This window comes from Acanthopagrus latus, chromosome 23 (assembly GCF_904848185.1).
Source record: "Acanthopagrus latus isolate v.2019 chromosome 23, fAcaLat1.1, whole genome shotgun sequence".
Taxonomy (NCBI): domain Eukaryota; kingdom Metazoa; phylum Chordata; class Actinopteri; order Spariformes; family Sparidae; genus Acanthopagrus; species Acanthopagrus latus.
The window spans coordinates 15,675,501-15,690,200 of record NC_051061.1 but is presented as its reverse complement, the minus strand read 5'-3'; the positions used below and the strand labels follow the sequence as shown (position 1 = coordinate 15,690,200).

The 14,700-nt window shown below is 39.5% G+C and overlaps 1 protein-coding gene and 1 long non-coding RNA gene across 2 annotated transcripts; one reads left to right on the top strand and one right to left on the bottom strand.

Annotated features, from left to right (window-relative positions):
• Window positions 1-571: 571 nt before the first annotated feature.
• On the top strand, window positions 572-10,116 carry prr14 (proline rich 14). The gene is made up of 11 exons (XM_037087958.1): window positions 572-704; window positions 2,104-2,132; window positions 2,233-2,402; window positions 3,010-3,172; window positions 3,268-3,333; window positions 3,871-3,911; window positions 4,056-6,980; window positions 7,097-7,238; window positions 7,651-7,760; window positions 8,192-8,260; window positions 8,750-10,116. The coding sequence occupies exons 3-11, from the start codon at window positions 2,260-2,262 to the stop codon at window positions 9,039-9,041; spliced, it is 3,951 nt and encodes a 1,316-aa protein (XP_036943853.1). The 5' UTR covers window positions 572-704; window positions 2,104-2,132; window positions 2,233-2,259; the 3' UTR covers window positions 9,042-10,116.
• Window positions 10,117-10,198: 82 nt separating this feature from the next.
• Window positions 10,199-14,036, bottom strand: LOC119013436. The gene is made up of 3 exons (XR_005072746.1): window positions 13,647-14,036; window positions 11,781-12,007; window positions 10,199-11,129 (listed from the first exon to the last, which is right to left on the bottom strand). It is a non-coding gene; the product is annotated as an uncharacterized LOC119013436 (long non-coding RNA).
• Between the last annotated feature and the right edge of the window lie 664 nt (window positions 14,037-14,700).

The following is a 14,700-nucleotide window of genomic DNA, read 5'->3' as shown; positions in this document are numbered from 1 at the left end:
GTACAATAATGGAGCAATTCAAATTATATTCTTTCAAATTAAAAGTAAGTATAAAGTCATCTGTAGTACATTTAGGATGAGTTTAATATTGGTAGTGATTGACAAGGCACTTAACTTCAGCAGTACAATCGAAATTTTATTAAAATCACTAAAAAGAAAAAGACGAACATTTGATTGTTTCATGTTGTCAGATGTGAAAATGTGCTACCTTTTTGGTTGTACATGATAGCATTTTACGTTTTCAGACTGTTAATGAAACCACTGTGTGCTCTTTTTTATGTCTTACACACCAACAGTACAAAGAATTTTTAACTTTAACATGTTATTTTATACTAGACGTCCCAGTAAACCGTCAAGAAAAAACTAAATCAAATGAAGGTGTTTATAAATGAAATATAGTTATTTTAATATACGAGGTCAGTCGAGGACATAAAACAAAACCATCGTTTTATATGAGCCAAATGCCTCCACTCTCCCATTGGCTGCCTCCAACAACGACACTTCAAAATCGTTCCTAATTGGTCAGATTTCAACAGCGCTTTCCGGGCGGAAAACGAACTCGTGCTGTGATTGGATGATCCGTCTGTCTTGTTGCTGGATTTGTAAAAACGGATACATGAGCGAGTCAGTGCAGGGCGCCGTCCGGCATGTCTTATTTACGGTAAGGGCGGAATACTAGCCTGCGGTCCAGCTACACGTTTCTGGTAAGTGTCTTTTTTATGTTATACAGCCTAAATAACCGTATTCAACTAAACAACGAAAATATCATATGTCCGGTTATCTTTTAGAAAGCGTGTGAACGTTGGGAGATATGACAGCTCCCGGCTACGGCTATTCCCTGGCACAGAAACTGTGTGTTAAACACTATGATTATCGGCGCTAGCCATACCATGCATTGTGGACGAGGGTACAATAGAGCCCTCTCCACGTGTGGCTAAAATGTTTTACTCGTATTGATAAGAAAACCTTTGTACAAGTCACAGTTACGGTGGCCAGTGTGTAGATACGTTGGCTTGTATGTAAAAGTTTGAATATGAAACTGCTCGTTCCAGCAAGTAGACCAGGCTCAGTTTTGATCGAACCGCCGCTTCCAGTTGATTGAAAACACTTCTCACTGAAATGCCTTCGTATTTTATGAGCTTTAAAACATGGTTTGCTTTCACTACCCACTGTTATTAGATGTAGCCAACCTTAAGCTAACTGACTTAGTTGATTAACAGTAATATTGTTGTGGCAGTGACAATGAGCATCAGAGACGGAGACCTGAAATTCAAAACATCAGTTGAGATTTTCCTTTGACCTAAAAACTGTGGTGATATTGACGATCGAGGGTTTTTTTTTCTCGATTCATATCGCATTTGCAGTCTTCAATCAGCATTTGCACGATAGTCAAAAACATCCACCTGACCTAAAGTTTATTATTTTCGTTTCATACCATTTGAGAAAATCACATTTGTAAAAAAACACTTTGATCGAGCTATGGAAACCTTTTTATTGACTCTATGAAAGCTATTTCTGTAAACCAGACTGACTGTGTGTGAATCTAACAATGTATGTAAAATTCCCCATGAGTATCTCACAGACGCCTCTCAAGTTTTCCAACACCATTTTCCACAGGTTAAATGTTGATTTTTAATTTTACTACAATTTCTACTTGCGCAAAACATAAAAAAAAACCCAAACATTTCAGCTTGCTTTTGTTTTTTTTTGTTTTTTAGAGCTGAAACAGTTATTTGATTCACAGACTACTAATGATAACTATTTTGATAATTAGTACAGCTTTTGTACACCTGGAGATTGACATGTGCATAGGAAAAGACCAAAAGCTGACAAAATCATCTCACTAATATGCCTAATAAAATAAAATCCCTAATTCAAGTGTCATTAGTGGGAGGATTTGATTTGTTTTATGTGACCCTAAACATAAAATGTTTAGGTTTTGGACTCTTAACAATGACGTTTTTTTTCACTTTTCTGACATTTCACATATGACCCAATAAATTGAGAAAGTCATCATTTTAATGTAGGATGAAAATTTGTATAGGGTTAGTAGTTTGAAAAATAAAATGAAAACAAAAATCCTGTTGCTGTTCTTCATTTCAGATTAAACCCCCATCCCAGACACAAGAAAAGTAAGTGAAGCCTAATTTTTAAGGCCTATTTTGATGTGCTTTCTACATTGATATGATACCCTGCATGTTTGTTTTTTCCCCCCATTGTTGTTATCCACAGAGAAGGACAGACAAGGGGAGCAAGGGGATGTTGACTTATTCCTCTGACCCACTCCCTCAGATAGTTTGTCCAATGGATGAAGATGCTATTCCCCAAAACCGTTTTTGTAGTGCACCTCCCCACAGTGAACCTCCACCACCTCTCCTCCCCCTTTCCTCCATCACTCCCAGGTATAGTTGTCCTGGCACCTTTTGGTTTCTTTTGCTGTAGGTGTGTTTTCCCCTCCTTGCTTTTTCAGACTTTGATTTCTTAATGGACTGAACTGTTTAGAACTTGCTGACACACAGGAAATCTTGCCAATATATCTGAAAACTGACAATTAGCTTTAGTTCTGGTTTATAAATTGTGTAGCCCTAATCTATCAGATCATTAAGTTAAGTTTATTAACAATACTGTTTTGAATCAGAAACTTCAAAACTCAGCTTACAGTTCTCTGTAACCAGAATCCCTCCAGCAACTAAAGTGACTACCCAGTCACATTAAGTGAAAAAATATTTTGCTGCTAAGTTCTCCAGGCGTACAAATTGAAAGGAAAGTGTGGAGCAATACTTTTTTTTTCTCTAGAAAATGTGTTATTTTTGTCAAGCGGCACTAGTCAAAGGCATTCACTTAAGTATCACTCTGTACAGGAAGATACCTGTTAAGAAAAGACTCTGTTTAGAATCATGGCCAAAAAATATGACGGACTAATACAGATACTGGTTTACTGTGCAGCTCTGAGACTTAAAGTACTGCATAAAGACTACATGTGCTGATTATTTTTTTTTTTATTCATAGCTGTGCAAATGATGGAATTTCTGGACACAGAAGGAGTGGTCGCATTCAAGGGAACAGAACGCAAACTCCTAAAAGGCACGGCAAGACAGACAGCGGAGCAGCTCAGAAACCTTCCAGACAGAATCCATCCCCCTCAAAAAGACAAGGGGCCGGTGGAAGCATGGTATGAGTTTAGATTAAAAATCCTTTTTTAGAGACTCTTAAGTAATTGAATGAGTCATTACTTATGCAGCAAACATTCGTCCCTCTGATTTGTAGGTACAAGCATCACAGTCCACGCTGCCAAGAGTTGAAAGCACACATGGACATGAGAAACAAAACAAGGTCAGTTTTATCGTTTCTTGCTTGAGTTTCTGACTCTCAGTCCTCCCTAAATCTCAGTTTTACAGTCTGTCTGCATGACCTTGATGGTATTTTCCACGTTGTAAAGCTTTCAGTGTGTAATCTGACTGTACAGCAGCTGTACTGTATGTAAACACCGAAGACCTGTATAGTGAACGAGGCGTGAGGGTTAATTGAGTGATTTAATCCTCCTTCACGGTCTGCTGCATCTGACACAGACAAGCAATCGAGTGTCTTAATGTGACCCACTAATACATAAACCACAGACATCAGATCTTTTTAAAATCTTAAATTATAAGGAAATTTGCTGAGTTAAAATTGATCTTAGATATATAACATTTTCTCATTAACCACTAATGCACTGTGTTTTCTTTGATGTTGTGCAAAAGATAAAGAGGCTTTTTAGTATTTTCTAGTTGTTGGTTACACCAGCAGCTAAGATTGGTATCAGTGCTCAGCCAAACAATGCCCAGTCTTCTTAAAAGAGCTTTTAAAATGTTTTTTGTATTCACTTTGCAGGATGGCCTTGATTTTAGCCTTGCAGCAGAGTGCCAGAATAGGTGAGTGTTGTAACAAATGTTTCTCACATTGGGTATGCATAAAATGTATTTTATCTGTGTTTACTTGAAGTGTTAGGATGCCAAGTAAAAAATCTTGCATTGACACCATTTATTTAAAAAAAATCAAAATTTCCATTATTACAGACAAGAAGACCAGAAAGGCCCACAGGAGGAAATTCATTTCTCTTCTGCAGAAAATGTAGTTGAGCAGTTTTCTGACAATATCACAGAGAATCTTGACACCACTAAATCTGGCATGGATACATGTATGGGATTACCTAGTGTACACTCTGCTGAAAATGCATCTGCCTCGAAGAGATGGGTGATCGGACCCATTTTTCAGTCCTTCAAGTCAAAGATGGCCAGTTTCACAGAGATAGTCATGAGTCCTGTTAAACTCTTCAGAGCTAACAGTCCTCCACCGTCCATGGACCGTCCAGACATACTCGATGATTGTGAGCAACAGACTGATGGAACACCTGATGTTGAACCTTCAGAGCCAAGGGATATGTTTCATCCAGAAACACAAGGTGAGAATGGGAATGATGATGCCAAAACTAATCTGCAGAGGTTCAGTGAAGTAGAAGATGCACAAAATTCAAAAACTGTTGCTATTAAATATTCAAAAAAATTATCGTTTGACATGGACTTATCAACACATAGCTCTGAGCAGCCAAATGAATGTGCATTAACTCTGAAGGACAAAGACATACCTGACTCTGTGCCTTCGCAACACAGTCCCTTACCCTGCACTGTTTCTGAGGATGTTTCAGAATCTGCTGGCTCCGTTTGCATGTCCTTCTTACAGCTACAGCCCTCTGTCAATGCAAGTGCCTCACACAAATCCACCTCAAAGGTATCCAGTGATAACAAGGAGCAGAAAAGCAAACTGGCTGTCCGGCTCAAGCCACTGCCGAGGAAATGTTCAGGAAGTAGAAGGAAGGTTATGTCTAAAACTTTAACATCTGAAGTCAAAAAGGAAGAGCCTGAGGCAGAGTTCACTGAGGATCACGTTTCTTTCAAGACAACACTGTCAGCATCCTCAGTCTGTTGTAATCAGCCTGACACTGATGGTCTGCAGCCCGATGATGATGATGAAAAGAAAATGGACGGATTCCACTTGGTTCGCCAAAGCCTCCACAATGACTTCAATGTCAGCACTAATGGGAGGACACTGAAACCAACTTTGAGTACTCAGCAGCTTGGCTATCACCTAAACCATGAAACTTTTTCAGCTGTAAGTCTTGGGAAAGCAAAGAGGGAGCTGAAAGAAGACTGTCAGTCCCAGGAGTTTGTGAAAAGGAAAAGATTGACAAGAGATATAGGTGCTAAAGATGCAAAAAAACGAGAGTTATCAAATGTGGCTTCAGATAGTGGTGTATTAAGAGGGCGAAGATCACCAAGAAAGCAAGTCATCTCGACATATACCGGTGAGAATGGGGAAGAAAGACTGAGACCTGACAGAAGAAGACAGGCTGTCTCAACAAGAGCAAATACGAAAGGAAAAGATGTGGTAGAAATGCTTGGTACGATAAATGAAGAAGTGTTAAACACACAGACTGAAAGTTTCTCTGATGCAATGTTGCTTTGCTCACTTGATAAAAGCAGCTGGGTGTCTGAAGACAACCAAAAAGGCAGCAAGTTGACATCCAGTGTTTCATGCAAAAGACTGAAGACAAAAACAACTCTTGGTAAACCTGATGTAAACATTGATAACAGTATGGATCTGGAAACCACCATTGCAATCACCTCTACAAAACAAGCTGAGCAGGAACCATTATCAGAAGTCCTAGTCCGTCCTCAAATAAAGCCGCTCCTGAGCACTAGAAAGAGCAGGGATACAAACAAGAAACCACTAAAACGGAAATCGCCAGTTCAAGCCGCAGAATCAGACAGCACTGTGGTTCCTACCTCATCAGCACTACCAGTGGAGCCGGCAGAAGTGACACCTGCAGATTCTAATACCTTCCAGCATGTTGAAAATGAAGAGAGCGGGAAAACACAGCTGGACCAGCTGTCCAAGAGACCTAGAAAGGGTTTAAGAGGTGCTGTTAAATCATCTGCATCAAGTGGGAGTCGAGAGACAAAGAGACTTCATTTGAAAACCAAAGAAAACCAGTCTCAAGAAGGCAATGGTGAAATCTCAGTGGACCCTGTGTATTTTGAAATGACACCTTTTGAAAATAATCACCAACCTGGCCCTTCATCCTCCCAACTTCCTTTAGACTGTTATGTACAGTTAAATATTGGCATTGAGCATTTCAATGATGAGAAAGAAAAGGGTACTGCTTCTGTTGCAGGTGAGGTGTGTCCCACTGATGCTGAAACCAGTCACCACAGCAGCATCCGTGTCTGTAGGCTAAGGTCTAGTGCAAGAAGGGTTAACACTAAGCCAAGAAGGGCAGGTAACCAAAGGAGAAGATTCATGGTTTTTCATAGGACAAACAACGGTGAAGAGGCAACAAAGTCTGTCACTATGGATGATGTAGACCTGGCCACATCAGGCGCTAACTCTTCAGAAAATGGCTCGTCAAGGCCCCTGTTACGCAGCTACTCTTGCCCAGAGATCCCCTCATTCCGTCCCCTTGACCTGCCCTGGACAACTTCTGTGCATTCACCACATCACAGCAGGATTAACACCTCACACCAGCATCAGTCACACACTCCTGTCCATCAGTCCAGCAAATCCCTACGTCGGACTCGTCGACATACAGTCTGCAGTATTGAAGTGGAGAGGGAGATTGCCCCTCTCTGCCTTCGTAAGGAGGTATATCCATCCAGAAGATCTTTCCCGTATGACAGCACCAGCCACAACCTGTCTCCTAGTCATGCACTGTCTCCCAGCACTTCCCTTACAGCACTTGCCTCCTGTTTCCTTTCGAGCCCCCTTGCTTTCCTTTCTAAGAAAGCTGACAACAGAGGAGGCCCTGCCAGCCCCAGCACTTGCAGTCATGTTTCCTCTCCCTCCTCCTCTTCTTCGACATACCCATTGAGCACCTCCCCATGGCGCCTATCAGGATTCCTCCAGAGAACTGACTCCTCGAGTGCAACCTTTGAGTCTAGTACCAGGTGATATGCTTTTTTTCAGTTTTTTCAATTTTATGATAACATACCATATATCATGATAATTCCAATGATGTTTATATTGCTGTGCTGCTGCATTTTCTTACTTGGCTTCTTTGCAGTGGACTGCCCCTGGAGTGTGAGATTGAGAGAAGGGGACAGAGTGAAGAGGAAGATGATGGCGAGAACACAAGCTCATCCAGCCAGGAGTTTGACGATGTAGTTCTGAGGGAGGAAAAGGCTTTGTCTGATTCTGAAATCAAGGTACACCGGTGTAATAACACATAGTGTGCTTGATAAATAAAACGCAAAATAAATAGAGGCCATAAAAGAATATTACTCAGTTTATGTTAAATGTGTTTGAGAGATGTTGTTTGAACTTTATGGTCATTTTGTAGCTGTAGTTTACTTTTACTGTCCATTTAAAGTTGTATTTTATTATATTAAATGGTGTTCAGAATAATTGTGGATAGATTTTTATTCAGAAATTGATGCATATTTCTATCATGTTTTTTATTATACATAATTCTGGACCAGTCATATTGTCACAGCTTACTGGAGATATGACACTTGTTCCCGACTCGCTCTTTTTAACTATAATTTTTGTCAACTATGTTTTGTTAAGCTTTGAGAGATTCAGGTTGCTAATCCTCTTTTTTTTTTCTCGTCATCACAGGTGGTCCAAAAGCATGAGGAACGAGGGAAGGTGTCGTCTATTAGAATTCGGAAAACTTTACCCAAACCTCAGAACAACCTGACACCCATGGGCCTGCCCAAACCCATCAGGTAAATACCCTTCTCTACATACGTGAACATTCAAGTTCACTCTAGACCTTGTCAATGTTTTGTGTGACACGCTCAGAAATATCAATCTAAAGTAAGTTTTGTTGTGTGTTATCTAACGGATTACTAAACATTGGGTCAAAAGCAAAAGTCTTAAAGGCAGCACCTATGAAGACTGTTAAGTTAAGATGGACTGCTTATGTGCTGCTGATAAAAATATACAAGGTGAAATTTGATCATATGTAACTAAATCAAACAAGTGTGGCACTCGGAGTATTTTAAAAGTAGTCCTATTGTAAGTAAGTCCTATTGGGTCACACTGGCCTACCATTGTATGTGAATGTATGTCATTGTCAATACATGTCTGTCATTTTATTGAACACTCTCTGATCAATATTCACACTGATTGCAACTGTGTTTTTTCCCTGCCACAGGCTAAAAAAGAAGGAGTTTAGTTTGGAAGAAATTTATACCAATAAGAATTTCAGCAAACCGCCTGAAAGGTAAGATCATCATTACACCACTCACTGTTAATCTTATGGTGCCTATTAGCACAAAGTCACACATACTAGCCATTTTATAAAGTCATGAGTTGTTAGAATAGTCCAGCAACATAAAACACAGCCTCACTGCCCTTTTTACCCTAGACTTTTTTAATCTTTGATTCCAACTTCAGTCTGTTTTATTTGTTCAATTGTGAAATTTCATCAATTTCGCAATTGATGAAAATAATGGCAAACTAATTGATAATGACAGTAATGACTAGTTGAAGTTCTAAGTAGTATGCAGTATGGAATCGGCATACAGCTAAAGCTTCACTATTCTGTGGTAAGCTTAAAAGCTAGGTTTGACCAGAGGGTGGCCCTAGAGGAAAATGACATTTAGGGTTTAGTACTATGCATTGGGAATGATTGCATCATTAAAATGGCATATTGCTCTCACTGAACTTCTTGAACTTGCTCATTGATCGTACTGTGTTACTCATCTTTCAGCCGGCTGGAGACCATATTTGAGGTGGCTCTAAATCGCAAGAACGGTTCTGAGTCCTGGTTTGGCCAGAGGCGCGTCAAGCGATTCTTGGAGTTCCTTGAAGTTGGTGAAGCCAGAAGACCAAAGAAGCCACTTGCTGGTGTTGGAAAGGCAGGTATTTCATCTTCCAGGACGAGACGCGGGGGCTTCCCTAAAGACGAACCGTCCCTCAGTGTACAGGATGTGGACTCGCTTCTCTGTGCCAAGCTGGATCAGCTGAATTTGTGGTTGATGGATGATCAGAAAGACAGTTGACAGGTTCCCTTTTTTGATATCCACTGTTTGGCAGCCATTAAAAAAAAACAAAAAACAACAACACTGCAAATGATAAGGCTGTTTGTTGGCTGTTGACTTAGTGTTTTTCATCAGTCCCTCAGCTCTGCTTTCAGTCTGCACAATTATTGTGTAATTGTTGTGGTGACAAGTCATTATTGAAGAATTATATTTTCATTCTGTTGCACTTGTAGCCTGCAAGTTGAAGAACAAGACATCACAGCACCAAAAATGTATTGCGTCATAGAAGGTGGATATAAACATAGTGTTTAAATGCATTATATGTTAAGTCTTCTTTCCTTTTCTTTTCTTTTTACTGTCATTACTGCACTGAAACTTCTGCCGTCCGTTATTCTTCCGGTCATTTTCTGTGTGATAAGTGAAACCGTATAGAAGCAGAAGTTGATATCCTTCATTCAAACATCTGTGCAGTGTGACAACTCGGGGTGATGAAGATTTGTTTCAATGATGTTTCAACAATGGCATTGCGGACTACGTCTAATTTCTTTTGCACTTGACAGAAAGCATTTTTTTTTTTAAATGTAAGTAGTGGTAATCTTGCAGCATCTTTGTAAGTTATTTTATAAAGGCAGCTATTTTTTCATTAAACGCTGAATATAACTTTTAAACATGCCACTATGAGATTTTCTATTTGCTGCAACCAGGTTCTCAAGTTTCTTTTCTTTTTGTACAGTCAAATGTGTCTGCAAGCAGCATGGACCGTGTGAGTCCTTTCACTCAGCTCAGGGCAGACCGTGTCCAATTATTCAAGTGTTTGTGTTTGTAAATTTATGGCTGAAGAGGGTTTTTTTTTTGTATGATATATAAATCTGAAACAATACAACGTACAAGAGTATTTCTAATCAAGAGTGGAAGTGTCCAGATTCCACTGCTAGCTGGCTTTTTGTTACCTGTGGTTCTCTCTGGATTGTTTTGTGGTGTCTATATTTGTAAAGCAACTGTAAAATTCTTGATAAACTGCCTATGTATAGTGTCTTTCCTTTGGCCAAATTTTATATATGAGGTTGCCTTAACTGTAAGATTGTTCTGTTTTGGATAGATGTTTTGTAGGTGTGTTTTGTAATCGTCGCTGTTTTATGACGGCATGTCAAGATGCATCAAGAAGCTCAGAGCACACAAGTTTTTGACGTTTTATTATAAATTTTCTTTGTATGTATAAAAGTTCAACATATTGATACATTTGACATCAATAAAGTAATATGGTAACAATGCAATAAGGCTAAGAAAATGTTGGCAACAAGTGTAGGATCTCATAATCGTCTGAAGCATTACCATCCCATTGTATTACAGTAGAGACCCAATCCTTAATGACCAGGTTTACGTTGCTACCTTTTTAGATAGAGAAATGTATCATCTTTTGTAGTATCTGCAAGTACATGCAATATCTAAACATGAGTATGTCAAATTGTAATAGCAAAAATATTAAGGATTGGGTCATTATTGAGGAATGATAATTCTAATCTTTAATATATGATGTATGTGTGTCCTGTAGTGCCATGTCTTGAAACTATATTTCATGCTGGATTTTCTATGGTCATTTAGATTTTAAATTGTCTATATGTTCATATATTGTTAAATAAATATTACAGTGTATAAAAAAACATACTTATGTTGTAATATTTTTGATAACATTTTCTCAAGTGGTTGTTCCTTATGTAAAACAAAAACAAACAAATGATAAAGAGGAAGTAGAAAAGTGTAAACTGGGAGGGCGGTCATTTTATCAACACCACCGAGGCGAAAGCAGTCTTTTTGTTTCATGTAACTTCCAGTTTCATGTCTTTATGTTTTTTGGTTTTTTTTGTAGTCAGCAGTTTTTTTTTTTAACTGTCTGCTTTCTGTCTCCATAAGCATCTTATGTCACAGTCCTCTGGTTGTCTTCTGCTGGGGTTTCGATCAGTCGCTCAGAGTGAAAAGATATGACATCAGTGCCATTAGCATGGGAGTCAAAACCACTATGGCAACCCATGTCACAATAGAGATGATGCTAAATTTTTTTGCCTTTTTTGAAAACCCTGCAGCTTTCCTAGTATCTTCTGTAGTCTCAGCCTGTAGAAGTAAGGACAAGATGATAAAAAGAATCAAGGGTTAAATCAGAAATGGCAATGCATGAATACAAAAAACAACAACAACAACAACACTTTCATTAGTTCATAATCTAGTTTATCATTTAGTACATTCTGTGATTTAAAGGAAACTATTTAGCCCTTGTGTTTAGTTTTTTTGGCTGTACTTCTGTACTGATTTGGGTCCTACAGACATCACCGCTGTATATTCTAATAATGAAAGCCAAATCGAGATTTTCCTTTTAAAAAAGACACATCCTCTCTGTGTTACATTAAGGATGTTTGTTTCCTAACACAATGGAAAGTTAATGTGATTCCAGTATGTTTAATGCAATGTGTGTGTGGTGTCCAATCAGAACTTGTGCATACATGCATTTGACTCCCACATACACACAAGAAAAGTACAGATTATACCCACTATAACAGGCAATGTGATATGAAAACCTTACCTAGTCTAAAATATGTTGTTTTATTTTATCCTCCCCAACCATCTGGTGACCCCTGGAAATCACCACCATGAATTCTTGTAATTAAGTATGTAAAAGTGTCACTTGGCTGCAGCTTTCTGGGATTTTGTAAAGTGCAGCTTCAGGGATTTGACATTTGGACTGACAGGTGAAAGATGAAAAACTACCTTGACTGAATATATCAGAGCCTTGATTCCAATGCAGGAGATCCCACAGATGATGCTGCAGATGGCCAGTTTCCTGTGGTGCTTGTCATCGCAGCAGGCGGCAGCTTCCTTTTCAACAGCTATTTCACAGCAAGTGTTATTATTTTGTGCATCAGCTGTCCCTGGAAAGGAATCCAGTAGAACCTCTTCAACTTCATTTTCGTGCATCCGAGATGAATTAGCCATTTCTGTAAAATGTAAGAACATGTTTAAGGATTGATTACCTGAGTGATGTCATAATTATTCATGCAAAAGCTTGTTGAAAACTAAGGAACAAGTTTATGACTTTTCTGAGTGGCTGTCTTATGGTTTTAAGTTTGTTCCTGCTCGATAGAATTGTTTGTTTTTCAAGATAAAGGGAATTATGAGGGACCGGTTTCACCCTTTGTTGAAGGGCAATCCCTGCTTATGTAAATGTTTAGTCAATCAGAATATGTATACTTGAATGCCCCAAATTTAAGAGGAACCCTTGTGTATGGTCTTTTCAGAATATTGTTCAGGCGCAGTGGGGACAGATGGCCTCAGAGTTATTTTATTCTCAATGACCACACCGATTGTATTTGACCTTTTATCAGATTCTCCCTCCATTATTAAACCTGAATAACAACGTTTAAAGGAGTTCACCCAAAAAAATGGCAATTCAGTCATTACCTATTCATCCCTATGCTGATGAAAAGATGGGGAAGTTTTGTCATCCAGAAAACATTTCTGAAGCTTTATGGCAAAACGTTGTTGGAGCATTTTCCGAAACACCGAAGCAGATGGTGACTTTGAAGAATAAAATGGCTCCATGCTCCACGCACTGTGGATGTAAATAACGTCTTATCTAATCAATTTTGGATCTAGGGGCTTCGGGAGATTATGCCGAATGACCATTTTAAAGGCAAGCACCCATCTTTTTCAGTTGTTTAGAGAATGCCAAGCTGTTTTTCTGTGTGCTCCAGAAATGTTTCGTGGACAATTTCCTTTAATGTTTGTATAACCCTGCATGTGTTCAGCCCAACACTGCTGTAAGCAACGCCCAGGTGGTGAATGCTCCTGCTCTGATTTAAACTTGGTTGGATGAAATGCGTTCCCAAGTTGCCCTTGTGACCTGTGTTAACCTTCTATGAATGCATAACGAGGGCTGATGACTTAACCGAGAGCAGTTCTGCCTGCTGAGCTGTTTCCCATACAGCACTGGGTTTCAGGTTTCAAGAAATAAAAACAAATGTCCCCAGCAAGTCTTAACATGTTTCTCCAAATATTCAGACAGTGCATGATCATGGGGACGTCACTGGATTGGGTATTTCCATCATTGGACAGAAAGTACCCTTTGAGTGACGCAACATGGAACACAGTGTCATGTGTTCTCTGGTTAACTATGCAAAAGCTTGAAAAACTCGTAGGATCACACTTTAATGTACAATCTTCCTGCTTGGTTGGCTGGTTGTCATGGAAAAATCAGTAAAGGAGAAACGGTAAACTGCAACTTGGGCCTATCTAATCTCTGATTTGATCAGAGAGTGGCACAACGACATACTTTACGTGTTTGTTGCTTGACAATGTATCAACAGCGAGCTGGTTAAGAATAGTTTGCTCATGTCGTATTGCGCAGCCCTGTGAATCATTTGTATCGAGAAACATGATTCAGGTCTGTGAGTCTGGATCACTGAACATGAGTTATAATGATGAGTATAAAGAGTGTTTCTGTACTGTAAATGTACTCAAGTTAAAATACAATCTTAAAGCTGGATCTTAATGATCAGAGTATTATCTTGGGAATATCAAATTTTTCTAGTTCAAAGACTATGAAGGCTAATTTGAGGTTTACTTTAATGTACAAACCTGATCAAATTTAAAAAGCTTCAAATCCACTTCTCGCTCTGAACACACTTCCTCAGTGAAACAAGTGATTTCTCGGTTCGTCCAATGTATTATCCAGAGTTGGTAGGCAGGTGTCTTCTCTCCTTAAAAACTTATTTCCATTTAGGTGACTGCTTCTTCCTTAAGATATGAATTTTTTTTAGTGAAGATTCCCACACGTGGTCATCCAAACACTGCCACTGTCATCGTTATAGAGTCCAAAAGACATTAGCTGCGAGGCCAACCTGTCCACCGTGAGAGCTCAGTGCCATATAAGTTGTTGAATGACAGGAGGGAGAGCCCGGAGTGAAACTCAGTGTGATACCTCCACGCCCATTTACTGTGCAGGCTCCTCGCTTCTTCCCTCCCACACGTAAACATGAGGAACCCTTGCCTCACTTGGTTACAGTAGTTCTCATATTCTGCTCCCTTGTGTTCGCAGCGGCGGCTTCCTCTCTCCTTGTTAGTCACAGTTTCACTTGCAGTAAAGTGTCTGAACTGCTCCTGTTCTTCTTTCCCATACAGCATTCCAGAGGACATGGGAAAGGTGTGTCAGCACTCGTCTTGCCTTGGGGGTGAAACAGCCACGGATTCCAGTCTTGCCTTTTTTTCTAAATTCACCTTGGAGAAGTAAACAGATCTTGTGTTTTCACGTTATCTTTCTGCTTTACCACTTACATGCTCTTTTCTCTCTGGGTGTAGATGTTCAAACTTCTTACCATTCATATTATTTTTCTAGTCTGCTGCCATCCATCTGCTCTATGACCCAGAGATAAGAAATATTTACTCCCCGGTGGCTCAGAGATTGATGACTACCTGACCGCATTTTTTCACAGCTGACGCCATCGCCTCTGCCAGCCTCTGAGACAGCTGTGTGAAAGAACATGGGAGGGATCTGCTGTGTCTTTTTCGTCCAGCTGCGAGACAGTTGTGTCTGCATCATACTAATTATTATAATCCTGTCAGACAAGTTAGAGCACAAGTTTCCTACTTTTGTTATGATTCATTTGCTCTAAATATAGTAACAACATCCTGG